This window comes from Xenopus laevis, chromosome 2L (genome assembly GCF_017654675.1).
Source record: "Xenopus laevis strain J_2021 chromosome 2L, Xenopus_laevis_v10.1, whole genome shotgun sequence".
Classification (NCBI taxonomy): Eukaryota; Metazoa; Chordata; class Amphibia; order Anura; family Pipidae; genus Xenopus; species Xenopus laevis.
In genome coordinates this window covers 77396756-77414719 of record NC_054373.1, presented here as the reverse complement: position 1 = coordinate 77414719, position 17964 = coordinate 77396756, and the positions used below count along the sequence as shown (strand labels likewise).

Genomic DNA, 17964 nt, shown 5'->3' with positions numbered 1-17964 from the left:
AGGATATGAACCTAGGCAATGATGCAAACTAGTAATAACACATACTTACTGCCTTCCCATGTACAATGCATCAAATTTAGTGCACCTTCTACTCGTTTCCAGTGCTGGAGGTGAAAGAAGGCATACGCCACAGCTTCACTGTCTCCCCGTTTCAGTATATGTTCCGGGGGCATGACCAAGCTTTTCATTTCAAGTAAGTACTGAGAAAAAAGACAGAGAAAATACAGAGATAAAGATCCACACAAAAATATAAGTGAGAACTACTTTTTAATATGATTTTAATATATGTTAGTTCTTCCACTGTAGTCGAGGTTTAGCACTAAAAGTTTGTGGCCAAATATTTATACAGAGGCTTTGCCACATCAGTCAATGCAAGATATTTTGTTAAATGGTTTACTTGGCTGACAGGCCACAAAATGCTCATTCACTTTAAAGTTTATTGTCTGGATTTACAAGACAGGCATTATAAAAGCAGTAATGGTTTAAAAATACAGGTATGGGATACCAAACGGAAACCTGGTATCCAAGAAGGCTCCGAAGTATGGGAAGGTCATCTCCTACAGAGCCCATTATAAGCAAATAATTCTTATTTTAAAACCTCTACATGCACTGCCCCCTTTAATGAAAAACTTTCCGGACGCTTAGTGACTTTTAGGCTTTGTAATACCTAAACCTTAAGATTGCTTTTGTGAAACTGTATTCTGAAGTCATCTAATCTAAACAAATCTTGACCTTGACCTTTTGCAGCCCCATCTCGGCAAAGGGCAATAATTAAATTTAATGGGATTCTGCCACGATTTAGTTTTTATTTCAAAATTACACTATTTACACTGCAAATAATTCACTCTACACTACAGTATAAAATTTCATTCCTGAACCAGCAAGTGTAATTTTTTAGTTGTAATATTGGTGTGTAGGCAGCTATTTCAGGTAATTTTGCCTGGTCATATGCTTTCAGAAAGAGCCAGCACTTCAGGATGGAACTGCTTTCAGGCAGGCTGTTGCTTCTTCTACTCAATGTAAATAAATACAGTATGTCACAGTGGGACCTGGATTTTACTATTGAGTGCTGTTCTTATATCTACCAGGCAGCGGTTATCTTGCGTCTGGGAGCTGCTACCGGGTTACCTTCCTATTGTCCTGTTGTTAGGCTGCTGGGGGGGGAGGGTGTGATATCACTCCAACTTGCAGTTTAGCAGAAAAGAGTGACTGAAGTTTATCAGAGCACAAGTCACATGAACGAGAGCAGCTGGGAAACTGACTAGTCCCCAGATTTCAAAATTAAATATATAAAAATCTGTTTGCTCTTTTGAAAAACATATTTCAGTGCAGAATTCTGCTGGAGGAGCACTATTAACTGATGCATTTTGGGGAAAAAAATCTCATGACAGTATCCCTTTAAGTACAAAAATAAACTTTCAGGTTTACATCAGAAATACTAATAATAAGATACAAAAAGTTCATTTATTATAGGGGGAAAAGTATAATGTGCAAGAACATGTTCAAATCATATAATTTGGCCTACAATGTACCTGAGGTGCCTTAAAGGAAAACTATAACCCCAAAATGAATACTTATGAAATGAATACTTCATAACCAATATATAGTTATAACATATAAAGTGGCATATTAAAGAATCTTACCAAACTGGAATATATATTTAAGTAAATATTTCCCTTATATATCTTTTGACTTGAGCTCCCATTTTATGATATTCTCTGTGCTGCCTTGAAGATCACCTGACCAGAAATACTTCAGTTCTAAATGTAACAGGAAGAAGTCTGGAAGCAAAAGACAGAACTCTGTCTGTCAATTGGCTCATGTGCTCATGTGACCTAACATGTGTGGTCTGTTTGTGTGTAGGATCCCAGGGGGGGGGCCTTATTTTCTAAATTGGTAATTTTCTATTTAGGATTACTTAGTGACACACAGGGCCGGAAAGCTGGGGGGGGGCGCCATGCACGTACCTGCTCTGACGCCTACCCCATTTTCCGGTCTCGTCTCTCCCTGACTGGCATGAATATTTTGTGGTAATAATGCGCTTCTGCGCATGTGCGCTCGAGCGCGCACTCAGCCGGCCGGTTGCCTAGGGCGCCTGGCTGGGTTGGCCCGGCTCTGTTGACACATACTACTAAAAAATTATTATTAAAATGGTTTATTTACATGAAGAAGGGTTTTTACATATGAGCTGTTTTATGCAAAATATTTTTATAGAGATCTACAGTCACATGAAAAAGTTTGGGAACCCCTCTCAGCTTGCATAATAATTGACCCCACTTTCAACAAAAAAGACAACAGTGGTATGTCTTTCATTTCCCAAGAGCATCGAAGTACTGGGGTGTTTTCTGAACAAAGATTTTTAGTGAAGCAGTATTCAGTTGTATGGAATTAAATTAAATGTGAAAAACGGCCTGTTCAAAATTTGGATAGCCTTGTAATTTTGCTAATTTGAATGCATGTAACTGCTTAAAACTGATTACTGACAAAACCAAATTGGTTTAATTAGCTTGTTAAGCATTGAACTTCATAGGCAGGTGTGTGTCCAATCATGGGAAAAGGTATTTAAGGTGGCCAATTGCAAGTTGTGCTTCTATTTGACTCTCCTCTGAAGAGAGACAGCATGGGATCCTCAAAGCAACTCTCAAAACATCTGAAAACAAAGATTGTTCAGTATCATGGTTAAGGCTAAAAAAAAAAAAGAAGGTTTAAACGGTCAGTTTCAACTGTAAGGGATGTAATCAGGAAATGGAAGGCCAAAGGCACAGTTGCTGTAAAACCCAGGTCTGGCAGGCCAAGAAAAAAAAATACAGGTGCTGCATATGCGGAGGATTATGAGAATGGCTATAGACAACCCAAAGATCACCTCCAAAGACTTGCAAGAACATCTTGCGGCAGATGGTGTATCTATACATCATTCTACAATTTTGCACAATTTGTACTTCTGTATGGCAGGGTGATGAAAAAAGAAGCCCTTTCTGCACTCATGCTACAAACAGAGTCACTTGTATGCAAAAGCTCATTTAGACAGGCCACAGTTATTTTGGAACAAAGTGCTTTGGACTGATGAGACACATATTTAGTTATTTGGTCATAACAAAAAGCACTTTGCATGGTGGAAGGAGAACACCGCATTCCAAGAAAAACACCTGCTACCTACTGTCAAATTTGGTGGAGGTTCCATCATGCTGCGGGGCTGTGTGGCTAGTTGAGGGACTGGGGTCCTTGTTAAAGTCGAGGGTCAGATTTATTCAACCCAATATCAACAAATTCTTCAGTATAATGTTCAAGCATCAATCACAAAGCTGAAGTTATGCAGGGGTTGGATATTCCAACAAGACAATGACCCGAAACACACTTCGAAATCTACAAAGGCAGAGGGAGAAGTACAATATTCTGGAATGGCTGTCGCAGTCCCCCTACTTGAATATCATCGAAAATCTATGGGATGATTAAATGAACTCGAGAGATTTTGTATGGACTAATGGTCAAAAATACCGCCACCCAGAATCCAGACACTCATCAAAGGTTATAGGAGGCGTCTAGAGGCTGTTACATTTGCAAAAGGAGGCTCAGCTAAGTATTGATGTAATCTCTCTGTTGGGGTGCCCAGATTTATGCACCTGCCTAATTTTGTTATGATGTATATTGCATATTTTCTGTTAAACTTTATGTCACTGCTGAAATACTACTGTTTCCATAAGGCATGTTATATATTAAAAGGAAGTTGCTACTTTGAAAGCTCAGCCAATGATAAACAAAACTCCAAAGAGTTAAAGAGATACTGACACCTGAAATTAAACTGTTTTTTACATCTATTATAATATTGGCTTTGCAAGCTACTTCTAACTTTGCCATAAAGTATTTGCATGATGCTTTTACATTACCTGTCTGATCCCCCATGTTCCTGTATGAGGGGGCTGCCATATTTGTGCAGCAGAAGTCCGTTAGCATTAGAATCTGTAACTAACAGGCTGAGATGGGACAGTCAGGTTGGCAAAGTCAGAGTGTCAGAGAGTCAGGCTTAGGAACTTCAACTAACAATTATATACAAAAACAAACCTCTCAGCAAAAAATGATCAACATGACCTATAGGTAACATTTAATGTACATTCATGTGCTAAAATTCATTTTTTTGTGTCAGTATCACTTTAAGAGGGGTTCCTAAAAAATTTCATACAACTGTACATTGTTCAAGGGTATAGTTTTTCTTTAAAATGTATGCAAATAGAGGCTGACATTTTGCCATTTTACTTTTCAAAGAAAAAAATTAAATAGAATCAGTACAAAATTTAAAATTAGAAACATTTTAATTAGGTTTGCCATATTCTATGTAGGTGTTTGAGTCTTTGGATTAATCATTTATTTGGGGTGGCATAAGCTTCTCCCTTCTTTCAACCACACTTATGAGGTTGGGCTCTGGTCAAGCAAAGCTTGTTAACTGCATGAGCAGCTTTCTCTGTTCTTGCCCTAGGCTATCACGTCAGAGGGCTATATGTTAGTTAATCCTCTTTAATCCTCTTTGTTCAAACACACCAATGATGGTCTGCATGGATCCTCTGTGGGAAAATGTTTAATGCAACAAACTTAAAAACCTACTAGTATTCCAGGGTTACTTTATGAAGTACTTCAAATATGACAATTTTATCATGTTTTATTAAGCAATTTATAATATAACTGCTGAGAATGTTTTATGAAAAAAAATAATTAGCAAATGCAGCTTTCTCTAATATCATACAATATCAATCTGCAATAATATAGATATTGGGGTATGTGTTACCATACCACACCACTTATACAATAACTCAAAAGAGTACCACATTTTTAAGCAGCTGTCAGCACATCCAATCTGGGGGAAATTGAGGGCTAAAACTTAGAGGCGCAAAACCACTGACAGTTGGCTGCAATAACTCTCATTCAATGCAGCATTCTGTATATAAAAACACAACTAAGCAGCAGCCTCCTTGGCACATGTTCTGTCTTCAGATTTATAATGATTTCAGGTAACAGTTATTTGAAGATATCTGTGAGTACGGACTATGGTAGTCTAAAACTTGCCTGGGAATGTTTATAGCATGATATTGGGTCAACAAATTTTAATATGGATCAATAAGTACATCCAAAAGATGTGCAAATGTACATTTTCAAAACTCCTGTCAAATGCTTTGAATGGTATCAGGCAGACAATGTTACTTGTGACATTGGTCATAGGAACATAAGGGTAAGAGGCTTGCACATTGGACTTGCTTTACTCTTCTTCTACAATTCAACTACATACTTAGCTCAATTGTATTACATACTTATCAGCTCTACATTATGGGGTTCACATAGTCACAGCCATAGTTTTCACCCACAATGCATTATTCTACAGCATAATACCACACTCTCTGGAAACAGTACCAAATTGTACATATCTTTTTGATATGTTTAAGGTAAATGTGCATACGTGTTGGAAAATCATACACAAACTGTATATGCATTTTGCTCATGTTAGTTTATGTGAGTACAAAGATGCGATTGCCTTTGTTAATGCGTTTAAATGGACACATTTTTACTCTTATCTTACACACATTAATATAACAAATTAACTGTTGAATAAGGCACATGCATATCAAGTTAAACCCTTTGCTTAAATAATTTTTACCACATATTTAATTCTGTGCATTGCCAATACAAGCAAGACAAGGAAGTAAGAGTAAATGGAACCACCAATAGGTCTTAAAGAAAGAAAATAAAACAAAAAAACAAATAGTACTGGAATACAGCACCTCTTAAACTATGTATTATTAACTGTATTTATAAACAGCAATAGTAGAACAAAAATAGGAGAAAAGTATATACAAAGGTACTTACTCTCTTGAAAAACATATACACCTGTAATTGATCCCTGCTGGCAAGATTTAAAAACCATGGAACATATAATGTGTTTGTAACTACCACCCAGCTTAACAGAATTGATGAAGTAAAAACCCATATGAAAATACAGATAAAAATTATCCTGGTAATAAGGGCAAATGCTAGACCAACTTCAAAGGATAACAATGGAGAGCAGAGAATTTCCCAATAATACAAAAATAAAGGTTTTGTTTATAAAAATCAGTTTCATATATAAACAGTTGGTTCAGGTAAATCTGCAAATGTACGTCAATTCGATTGTAGTTCTATAAAATAACAACTGCACTTCAAAGTCATCAATACATATATTTTTTAGTCTTTTAGTCTATGGAAGGTAGAAGTGAAAATCTATTTCTGTATTTTCTGCCGGTTGTATTAAAAGCCTCAAGATCCTGTTAAAATTAAATATCTTATATATTGATATCTTATATTTTATCCCAACTCCTCCATCTTGTTTTCCCCCATGTCACATTCCTATGTGCTGTTAAAGTCCTTTTTCCAGTGTAACAATGTATGAGCAACCTGTTTCATCCCAAGGCTCCACTTTTTCATTTGTCTTATACCAATCATTGTCTGCTCTTATAAATTTCAGTTTGTTCCTAATTTTGTTGCATTGAATTAAGCCTCCCTCTGTTCCATACAATGTAAAGGCACTGGCCCTGTATAAACAACAGATACATGATATGTCTGTCAGGGCTTTAGTTTGGGATTAAATTAGTATCCTGGATTATGTTTAATCACCACAGTAAAAAGATACATGCCGCAGTACAATATTACATGGTTTTGATTCCCCTTTTTAATAACCAGCTAGGAAAATAATAGGTAACATTACATAGTTCACTGACATATGCTTGCTGACACACAATGCACTCAATAAAATAAAGGTTGAGAGATGTAGAATTTATCTGTGAAGTTCAAAAGTTCATGTTACTTTTCCTGATTTACTGCACAAGAACGATATTTTATGTTCAAAATTGTAGTTTTTTCCCAAGACAGCAGAGGTGCAGATTCCTCAAGATATTATCATTCATTTTCTTGGATTTAAACTTCTAGTGATATCATCCCATTGCATCCCAGAGGGATTTTAAAAGGGAGATGATGACACCACCAAGGTGGAAAAGATTACTGTGGGTTCCTTGTGTATCACGGTGGCAAGCAAAAGCAGCCTCCCACCAAAACAAAAAACTTTTAGATTTGATCCACATGGGAGCTGTAAAGAAAACTGCATGTCTCAAAAGAAAAAAGAAATGCCTTTTTACAGTATAGATAAGAAGCTTTGCCAACCTTTCACCCCTTAATACATCCAGCTTATTACAGAGAATTTAGCTGAAGAGTGCTTAGTTCCCAGAAAATAATTAGACAGCACTGCAGTGTTAGGGCAAAATGTCTTCCCACGTTGATTTTTATCCATGATTCCACAAAACTGCACATCTCCTCTGTATGATGTTGCCCTGTTTACTATCAAATCTTTTAGAATTACTATGTAACTTACTATGTAATTAGAATTAATCTTCCACTTCTCTAACTTCCCCATTGCTTAAACATTTGATCTTGTGGAAGCTGGCCTATTGAGTTTTTTATTTCAACTGAAGTTGCCCCCCGTGCTCACAGAGAGAATGTAAGCCTCTGTATAATATTAGCTGAAGGACTACATCACCAAAGGCAAGCAATTATGCACACACTAAAGGACTGTTTACGCACATTGGTATTTCTTTTTTCCAAAAATCAAAATTTTCTCTAAAAACGCAAAACATTTGTGAAGTGTAAAAACCACAAAATGCTCTAATATAAGACTTTGGCAAGTAACAGCAATCGGGGTTCTATAGAAATCAATGGAAGCTGCACTGATCCTTTTTTAGGGGATCATTCTGTGGATTCTTTTTTTTGGTTGTGCTTTTTAAATTCAGATCTTTTTATAAATGACAGGGCACTGGTGGTTTTAGAGAAAATTAGTTTAGTCGTGGTTTCAAAAACCTCTAAAATTATTTAATCCCTGCTTAATTTTGATTACAAAAGTGTTTTTTTCTGCACATATATTTCCACATTGATGACATTTTTTTAAAAAAAAAACTAAGCTTCAATTTTTTTTCAACTATTGTTGCCTTTTTTTTTTTTTTTTTTTTTTTTACAAAATTTGAGAAGGTGAAAACCATTTTAACTTTAAGGCAAAAATGTTGCAAGTATGAAATATAATCAGATTTAGGGACTAATTTATCAACATTCGAATTTGAGTTTTTATCAGGATTGGGGTTTTTTTTTTTTTTGCTAAAACTCACAAACTCAAATTAGAACTTAAAATCAAGTATTCATTAAACTATAAAAAAAACTGTAAAACTTCAGCATTTAAAAGCTTGCACGGTTATGTAGAAGTCAATGGGAATTGTCTTGTAAACTCACAAATTCAAGGTATTTCAGTTTTTTCAAAGATTTTATTCAATTAAGTTTTTTTATATTCTGATTTTTTTATATAAATAAGTAATATTAATAATTTTTTTTTACAATTGTGAGTTTATTTGAAGTAGAAGAATCCTCTAAAATTGCACAAAGCAGATTTTTGATAAACAAGGCCGTAAGTTGAATGGTGCATGATAAATTGTCACAGTGGACAAAGGGAAATTTGAGCTTGGGGAGAGAACATTTTTTTTTACTATTTTCAAGTGAGAAAAAATATTTTAGTAAATTTCCCAAAAATTAAAAATGTAAAACCTGGTGAGAAAACACAAGAAACAGTACTAGGGACTTTTCACTGGAATCAAGAAAGAACAAGAACATTTTTGGAGACTGAAGGATTTTCAAGCAATAATGCATGTGCACTGGCAGTCATACAGCATTTTGGAGTGATTTTGTGTGTGGAGGACAAAATGATTTCACATAAAAAGAAAGGCCCAGAAACACTAAAGAATTAAAAGGCAGTTTTAAAATTTAAATAGATCAACTGTGCTGTAGAGCCAACATTTGCTTGCTTCTTGTGGTCTTCTTCCACTGTAGTTTAATAAAATAGAACCACCATTAAAGGAAATTTTACTTATAAAGTCTTTATTCACACCAAAACTGGTTTAGACCATGAGAACAATGTTTGAGGCATGTTGTACTTTTATCAACATCAATAAAAGTCTACAATAGACTTTAAACATCACACTCAAACCAATTTTAGTGAAAAAAGGCTTTTAAAGAATATTTCAATGAACGGTGTCAAAATAATGGAGGGAGAACAATTCGCATCTGACATCAGCTGGCACAGTGTTTTTGCACTTTAGAGCTTGCATCCCATCAAAAATTAATCTGTCATCACTTATGGGTGGTGTATACCACAACTCAATATTGTTTTAAAGGAATTGATCAGTGTAACAATAAAAACTGTTAAATAGATAGGCTGTGCAAAACAAAAAATGTTTCTAATATAGTTAGTTATCCACAAATGTAATGTATAGCAGGCTGGAGTGGCTGGATGTCTAACATAATAGCCAGAATACTACTTCCTGCTTTTCAGCTCTCTTGGTTTACACTGACTGGTTACCCTGGTTACCAGGCAGTAACCAATCAGAGACTTGAGGGGGCCACATGGGTCATTTCTGTTGCTTTTGAATCTGAGCTGCATGCTGAAGATCAATTGCAAACTCACTGAACAGATATGTACCATTCGGCCCCCCTTCAAGTTGCTGAATTAGCTCAGAGTTATAGAGCTGAACAGCAGGAAGTAGTGTTCTGTTATACATCCAGTCACTCCAGACTTTATACATTACATTTTTGGCTAACTAACTATATTAGAAACATTCTTTTTATTTTGCACAGCCTATCTATTTACACAGTTTTTATTTTCACACTGAACTGTTCATTTGAGTCTGTACTTTGGGCATATAAGGATCTGAAAAATTCATAGTAGCATAAATATTGCTCTGAGCATGTAAAATTTACAACTAGCATCTTATGCCTATATGTCATAAAACTACATAATGTGACAATTTATAAACATCTAATTGCATTTTTATTTTTTGGCTTATATCCCCCCTTGAACAGTAAAGGATAAAGACAATCTGTCTGAGACTGTCTGATACAAAATTACCCGTCTCTTGATCAGTGATGCAAGCAAATACCAATTTCTTCCAGCAATTAGCGATCTCCCTGCATGTTTTATTAAATTTGACAGGCAGACAAAAAAGCTAGGAAAAATAATTCAGTGTCTCTCATACTGCATGACATGAAACCACACAAAAATTAACCTATCAGATGCCAGAAGTCTTCAGTACAATTAACTGGTTTGTAATATTTTTTTCACATAATGTTTCACTAAAAAACCTCTCTTGTGATTTCGGAGCTTATGTGCCAGGTATGGGACCTCTTATCTGGAAAACAATTCAAACATTCAAATCAGTGCTTGGTTGCTAGTGGAATTTTGAGCCTAGCAACCAAATTACTGAAATTGCAAACTGGAGAGCTGCTGAATGAAAAGCTAAAAACCAAAAATAATAAAAAAGGAAAACCAACTGCAAATTGTCTCAGAATATCATTCTCTACATCATACTAAAATGTAGCTCAAAGGTGAACAACCCCTTTGAAGGCTAAGGAAGTCCAGGTCCATGTTACACATGCCCAGGAATGTAATGTCTAGTTCCTCTTCTATGTTTAATAAAATAGGAGGGAGCATGTGGCTCTTAAGCTGGCCATAGACGTACAGATATAATCGAACGGATCCTCGATACATATGATTTTCGGACCGTGTAGAGTGTCCCGACATTTTTCGTGCCATGGTGATCGGTCGTTCAGTCGGCAGGTTAGAAAATTTCTGTCGGCTGCTGATAATATCTCTGCATGTATTGTCAATCTGATGATTTTCAGTGGGAGACTGTCAAAAGCTTTTGTTGGACATAAACTTTCATACGATTGCTGTCAGGGCAGACATGTCTGATCTATTCTTTATTTAAACTGAAGATTGGTGGCAGATCAGGAGATGAGGACGTCCGTTTGTTCGTCAGATATTGCAGGTAAACCTGCACGTCTATGGCTACTTTTTACTCTTTGGCCTCTACCTGCTGAACAGGGTGGATGCTAGTGGGGAGCTTGGAGCACAAAGCCCCAGTAAAGAAGAGTGCCACCCCCTTTAGAGAATGTCAAGGAACAGGAACCCCATGATTGTAAAAAAGTGACAATCTAGCAAGGCGCTACTCAAAACGACCTTATCTGATACACTGTAGTGTAGTTCTGTTTTATCACATAAACGTCTGTTACATGTTTAAAATCTTCTTGCACCCGAATATTTTGCAGCATGATAAGGTATAACTCAACACCACCACTTCTTTCCTCCACACATCATCGCGGGAGCCCAGCTGAGAGAGAGAGCCATCGATTAACCATTCTGTGCTTTACAGTAGATATAAACCTTTTTTTAGGCCAAGAAAGGTTTACATTTGCAAAATGTCAGCATTATTGCCCAAGCATCACTACATGCCACAGCCAGGCAGCTACAACAAACCGTGGCAGTATATTCCCATTATAATCAGTGGGAATCAGCAAGGAGTGTAGCTCAAAGGTATGATTATAACAGAAAAATGCTACTGCCTATATTTTAAGGAGGTTGTCATGGATCAGCATGGGAAACACTCTGTGAAACTTTAGACTGAGAATAGCTGAAGCAATAAAAAAACAACAAACTATACTACCCTAATACATAAGATCTCATTTGTATACACAGGAATTTTTTTAAAAAATGTTTATTAACATATTATCACTAAAATGTAGTTTTATGATTTTTCTACTACTACTCCATTGAGAGGTGTGACATGGAGATTTTAATTTAAAATTTGGTCAAATTCTTAGTATTCAGTTGCAAAGTGTGTGGATTTCACAAATGGCAGTACTCACAGAGTGAGCATATAAAAATGAGGGTTTAAGTTTGGCCAAGTATTAAGTGAATATCTTGTGTCCAAGAAATATGGATTGAGCTCTTTGGTGACAAACTTCAGACTAGTGCTGCATACTGCATCCCACAATTCCCTGATAACCCTCCATTCTGTCTTCATTTCTAGGCAATGATCTTTCCAGCATGCTGTATTCAAATGGGAGTTTCATGCTTAAAGTGATACGGACACTAAAAAACTACTTTTTAAAATATGGATGTACATTAAAAGTTACCTATAGGTCACGTTGATAGTTTTTTTCCCCCGTGAGATTTATTTTGGTAAGTAATTGTTAGTTGAAGTTTGTAAACCTGACTGTTTAGCCAACCTGTGTGTCCCATCGAACCTTGTCAGATATAGTTTCTAATACTAGCAGACTCCTGCTGCACAAATATGGCAGCCCCCTCATACAGAAACATGGAGCATCAGACAGGTAATGTAAAAGCATCAGGCAAATACTTTATGGCAAATTTATTTGTAGCTTTCAAAGGCATTTTTATGATAGATGTAAAAAAAGAGTTTCATTTATGGTGTCAGGGTCTCTTTAACTGCATGGCTAGTGATCCACTACACCTTCCTGCATTTTCTACAGACACCTTTGCTGCTAAAATAAAGCAATCTTACAATGCCTGACAAACAGGATCCGAATTTTACAAAGTCTCTCTCCATATCTATTTCAAAAACATAAATTTCTTAACAAGTCTGGACAAAGATAATCATTTGGGCTTGTGAGACTGACTTAAAACTCTGCCACTGCTGCCTTGAAATTTGAGAAGTTATTTTTAGAAGACATTGAAGGGCCAAATCCGTTTGATGTGGCTAACAGGAAAATACTTCTGTGATGTAAATTATGCTGGCCCTTTTGTCTATGGGACAACAGAATATACACAGTTGCAATTTAGCAGAATAAGAACACTAGACAACACTCAGAAAAATATATGGTATTTCAAAATTAGATAATTTGAAAAATGACTTTCATTTTCACTTTGTTTTTGTTGTAGTTAAATCTTAATTGATCTAATCTTATGCTCATGATATTTCTGTAGCATATAGAATTTTAATTGTACAATCTGCTGGCAAAAAAACATTTTGATTGCTGCGGCATTTCAGAGGAGAGTTGTATAGAGAAAAATCACAAAGGCTAACTTTATATTATTAATAATAATCTGAACCACTAAAGGTACACATGGGAAAAGGAGCTAATTACGTGAACAAAAAAATGAGAGTAATTTGATGAAGAAAAAATGAAACATAATTTTCCCAGAAAGTAATCAAAATGAGCCACCAGAATGACATCACATACAGTAAGCCCCTTTTAATATTATGCACAGCAATTCACATCAATACCTACTTCTTCTAGGGGCACAGCTATGGATATTGCAACCTAAAGCTGTACCATAGCTCAAAACAAATCAATTTCTCACCAGAGCAGTAGAAAACAGGTGGTAATGGTCCATTTCACAATGTTACATGTAAATGTAATGGAGGGTTATGGATGAATTTTGAACCTATTTTAGACGACAGACCTTTAGCTTCTGGGTAGTGGCATTTTGCACCAACATTAAAATAAAATGGGGGGTGTGGCTGCAAGGGACAAACTTTTGGCAGGGATAAAACAACCCTGCAATTGAAAAAAAACAAAAATGTCCTCTGTTTTTTTATACAGGATGTGACTGACCCATGTTTGACAATACAGTATGCAATATAACCTAAACCCCAGAATAAATTACTCAAGATATTTCTTACCTTTGGTACATGAGGATTAAACTCGACAGCTCTGTGAATTGCTTCAACTGCATTCATTTCTGCTGTACTGAGCCCTCTTCTGGAGGCTGATTCAGGAGAAAATCTAAATACATAAATAGATTCATAAATAGGCAGATTGATTAAAATGCTGAAGAATCCCCAGCAGTTCAATATTTTCCACAATTATTAATATTATCTCTGGACAGTCCAAAATTTTTTAACAGCTGACAGTTTGATCAATGCAGACACATCATGCGTTGCTTAGAATGTGGCATCACTATGAGACATCCCACACTGACTAGTTTATATGGGCACCCTTTACTTGTCAATGCCAAAATGAGTGGTATTCATCAAACCCTATCATGACCTTGGCTGTGTACAATTACGTCAATGGCATGTAACAGTATTGGTGGGGGTTGGACAGTCTTCTGTAATTGCTAATTGCTTTCAGTATGAGCAAGGGGCACTATTGATAAAATTAAAACTTAAAGAGATTATTTGACTCTTTTGTGAATACTTTTGGACAATCTCCTAAACTCTTCATTTGTGAAAAGCTAAAATGTATATCAATTGCCATTTCTATTTTTGTGATTTACAGTGTATACAGCCAACAATTTATAATCTTTATAGGCCCAAATCGAACAGATACCGTTGTATATTATTTAAACTGATAAAAAATTTTAAATATCTTTATAGTGACATTATTGTTTGTACCAATCTTTGGTCTTTTTTGTTATGCTTGCACAAATACCAGAAATACAAATTTCTGATTGGCCTTTTTTTTTCTTTTAATACATCACAAAGGTTTATGTGAGCATTGCCAACCACAATATGGAAGTATATTTGTTTTATGCATGTATTATGCTTAAATAGACAGGACAAAATGAATCACATATTAATAAATAAGTCACCATTTTCATTTAGTAATAATATAAATAACGGAACATCAAGATATAAAAAAGTATAATCCAGTAATGTAATTCATAAACTGTCCACACACCTTTCAGAAACAGCTCTGGCTTTTAGTAAAGCTGCTGTGTAACATATTGTTGCTGACTTTGGAAGACTGATATCTGCAGTGAGGGCAAAAAAAGGAGGGTTATTATTTTCCCTTTCTTTTCAACACATATTCTTGTTTTTTTTTTCTGAAAAAAAAAAAATCATTTGAGACTAGAGGAAATTAAATATTGACATTTCTACATTCTTTACGGTTTTTATACACTTTCAATAGCAAATAAAAGATGGATTTATTTCAACACAGTACAATGGCATATATAGAGCAACCCAAATAATCTTATTAACCATATGTCTTTAAAAAAAAAAAAGCATTTAGCTAAATCAATTTTATCAAAAACCTATGTCGACTAAAAAGAGGATCTGAGAGGATGATTTAGAGCAGGGGTCCCAAACCTCCAGGCTGTGGGCTGTCCCAAAACAGGCTTCCTCTGGTCCTAGCTGCAGTCTATTATAGCTGCAAAAACAATTAAAAAGCCCGCAATCGGGGGTGTGGCCTGACTGCTGATGGGATAGCACGCACTTGGTAGAGCTCCGCAGCACACCCGGCTTATATCCTGATTAACCTGCTCTATTACTTCTACTTTTGGAGCTGGAGCACTCCGTCAAGCCTCCTGTACCCCAAAGAGAGCTCATGGGGCAGAATAAAGCGCAGAAAAGAGCGTCAGAGGCTGCAGCCCGGCTGGACAAGTATGCCAGAAACTCGTCTCAAAATGGCGGTGGTAAAGGCCTAACATCGCAACGCTTAACCCCTGAGAGGGAGACTGCGGCGGAGGACCCCAACAATATTAACGAGGTCGGAGACCCACACCCCGCAAATGAACCGCTGGATGAGCCAACACTCCGCGATGTTTTGAAGGAAATCAGGGCTGCCAATGATTCCTGTACAACGCTCATAGAGTCCAAGACTGACGAAATCAAAATTGATTTGTCCATTATCAAGTACGACCTCCAAAAGCTGCGGGAAAGAACTACAGCAGTGGAGTCCCGGTAAGCACTCTTGAAGACTCATGCAGTGAGTTGCCTGCTCAAATATCGTGAAATGCAAAAACTGATGGTGGAATGTCAGCGTAAATCGGACAATTTGGAGAATCGCCTGTGTAGGAGTAACCTACGTTTCGTGGGCTTCCCCGAGAGGGCCGAGGGGGCCGCTCCAGAAACTTTTATTGAAACCTGGCTCAAAACAACCTTTGGGGCGGACCAACTATCAGCGACGTTTACCGTTGAGCGGGCGCACCGGGTACCTACCAGGCAATCACCACCGGGTGCCCCACCTAGGCCGATGATCGCCAAACTCCTCAACGCAAGGGACCGCGACAAGGTGCTTGCACTGGCTAGAGTTCGGGGTCAGCTGCGGTATCAGGACGCCACAGTCTCCATATACGCTGATTACTCCATGGAGGTCCAGAGACATCGCGCGGGATTCCAGAGCTGCAAGATCCGTCTATGCAATGCTGGGCTCACGTACGCCATGCTCTATCCTGCCAGGCTCCGGATACAAGCGGATGATCGCACCTTATTTTTCACTGCACCACGGGATCTGAACCAGTGGTTGGATGCAAGAGGAGTGAATTAGAAATTCAACGGATATGCCGCGCTCTGTATGTGAGTACTGTGCATGTATGCCTTTTCTTGGGCCTTGCGGGAGACTTTCTACTACTGCCTCCGCCAGTTTGGGCACTTTTACACAACCTATGACCAGGCATCGTTTCTGTCCGTTATAATGGAACTCTTTGAGTTTTCCGAAGGAACGTTATTATTACCCTGCCGCCTATGTCCTGGAATGTCCGGAGTGGGTTATTGTCTGAAGCTGCGGGTTCAACAAATCTCTTTTTTGTTCCAAGTTGCGTCTTTTTCCCTTTTGTTTTTTTTGACAATTGACTTTTTGATTTTCTTGCTGAAGCCACTACTTTTGTTTACCTCTAGTGGCGCCAACGGAGTGGCTCGACACGCCCCCAACAAGTATGCACCAACGGGTTAACTTTGGGGTTCAAGTTCTACCTTTTGTTAGTTATGAGGTGGAAGGGGAGGGGGGTTTCTCGTGGGCGGCTTAGAGATGTTCTCTTGTTACGCATCCCTAAGTCATTTGTTACACTTGTTTATGCAATTTTTTTGCTCTCTGCTCAAAGAAATGCTTTGATTTGTACTGCAATGTTTAAGGTATATATGCTGTTCCATCTGGGTAGACAGGAAAATGGCGATTAACCTCACTAGTTGGAATGTAAGGGGTCTGAACTGCCCAATAAAACGTAGACTGGTAATGGATTTCCTGAAGCGACATGCCACCTCCATTGCATTCCTGCAGGAAACCCACTTGACAGGATCTAAGGTACTGGCACTGCGGAGACCCTGGGTGGGCTGGGCTTACCATGCTGACTACTCGACCCATTCCTCAGGGGTGTCCAGTCTAATTAGTAAATCTGTTCCCTTTGTTTTTGGTAGCATTAAGTCTGACCCTAAAGGCAGATTTATTTTCTTGCATGGTTATATTCACTCTCGAGAAGTTCTGCTGGCGAATATTTATATCCCCCCACCATTTGATACCCGGGTAATTCAATGCCTAGCTGACCAGCTACTTCAATACCTCCATGCCTTGGTTATAGCAGCTGGGGATTTTAACGAAGTCATGTGCCCAGAAATAGATAGACTGCTCAAGCGTCTCGACAGGCCGCCCCCACAACACACCAAGCTCAGCAGAATGATTCAAGCACTGGAGTTGTTAGATATCTGGCGAGTCACAAACCCAGCCAAAAAGCTATACTCTTGCTATACAGTTGCCCAACAGGCGCTTTCTAGGATAGACCTGGCCTTTGTCAATGCTGCTGCGGTTCCTCACGTCACATTTGCCTGTTACCTCCCTAGAGGTATATCCGACCATGCTCCTCTCCAACTTAAGCTCACTGCACTGCATAAGCCGGATAGGCCTCGCCTCGCTATACATCCTATATGGTTGAACATTCTGGACAACCAGGAGGATGTAGAAGCTGTGATCAAGGAATTCCTGGAACTGAATTTGGGAATCCCTTGCGTTTTACCGATTTGGGACTCCCTTAAGATATATATTCGGAATTCTATAGCTGCGGATATCACTGCTTATAAGAAACAGTCTAGGCTAGCGACTCAAGTTTTGGAAGAAAAGTTGCTGAGTGCGACGCTCGAGTAGCTTTAGCCCCCACTCCTGAGAATTTTAAACTGCTACAAGTTACGCAAGCTGACTATTCACTAAGTCTTAAAACCAAAGCGCAAAATTATCTCTACTTTTCTAAAGTTGGAGTATATGAGCATGGAGAAAAAGCAGGGCGAATGCTTGCACACTTAGCCAAAACCCAGCACACACCCCCACCGATTCCTATCTTGAAGGACAAACAAGGAATCCTCCATACTGATCCTACTGAGGTTAAGAATATGCTTTCCGATT

At 37.7% G+C, this 17964-nt stretch overlaps 1 protein-coding gene across 2 annotated transcripts in view; it reads right to left on the bottom strand.

Moving 5' to 3' along the window:
- The window catches only part of LOC108708176 (suppressor of tumorigenicity 7 protein homolog), an 84623-nt gene that overhangs the window by 19953 nt on the left and 46706 nt on the right, over positions 1-17964 (bottom strand). For both annotated transcript variants that reach the window (XM_018246603.2, XM_018246606.2), the window contains 3 exons: positions 14533-14605; positions 13533-13635; positions 50-200 (listed from right to left, as the gene is read on the bottom strand). In XM_018246603.2, coding sequence (XP_018102092.1) covers positions 50-200; positions 13533-13635; positions 14533-14605 — 327 coding nt within the window. The remainder of the gene's footprint in view (positions 1-49; positions 201-13532; positions 13636-14532; positions 14606-17964) is intronic.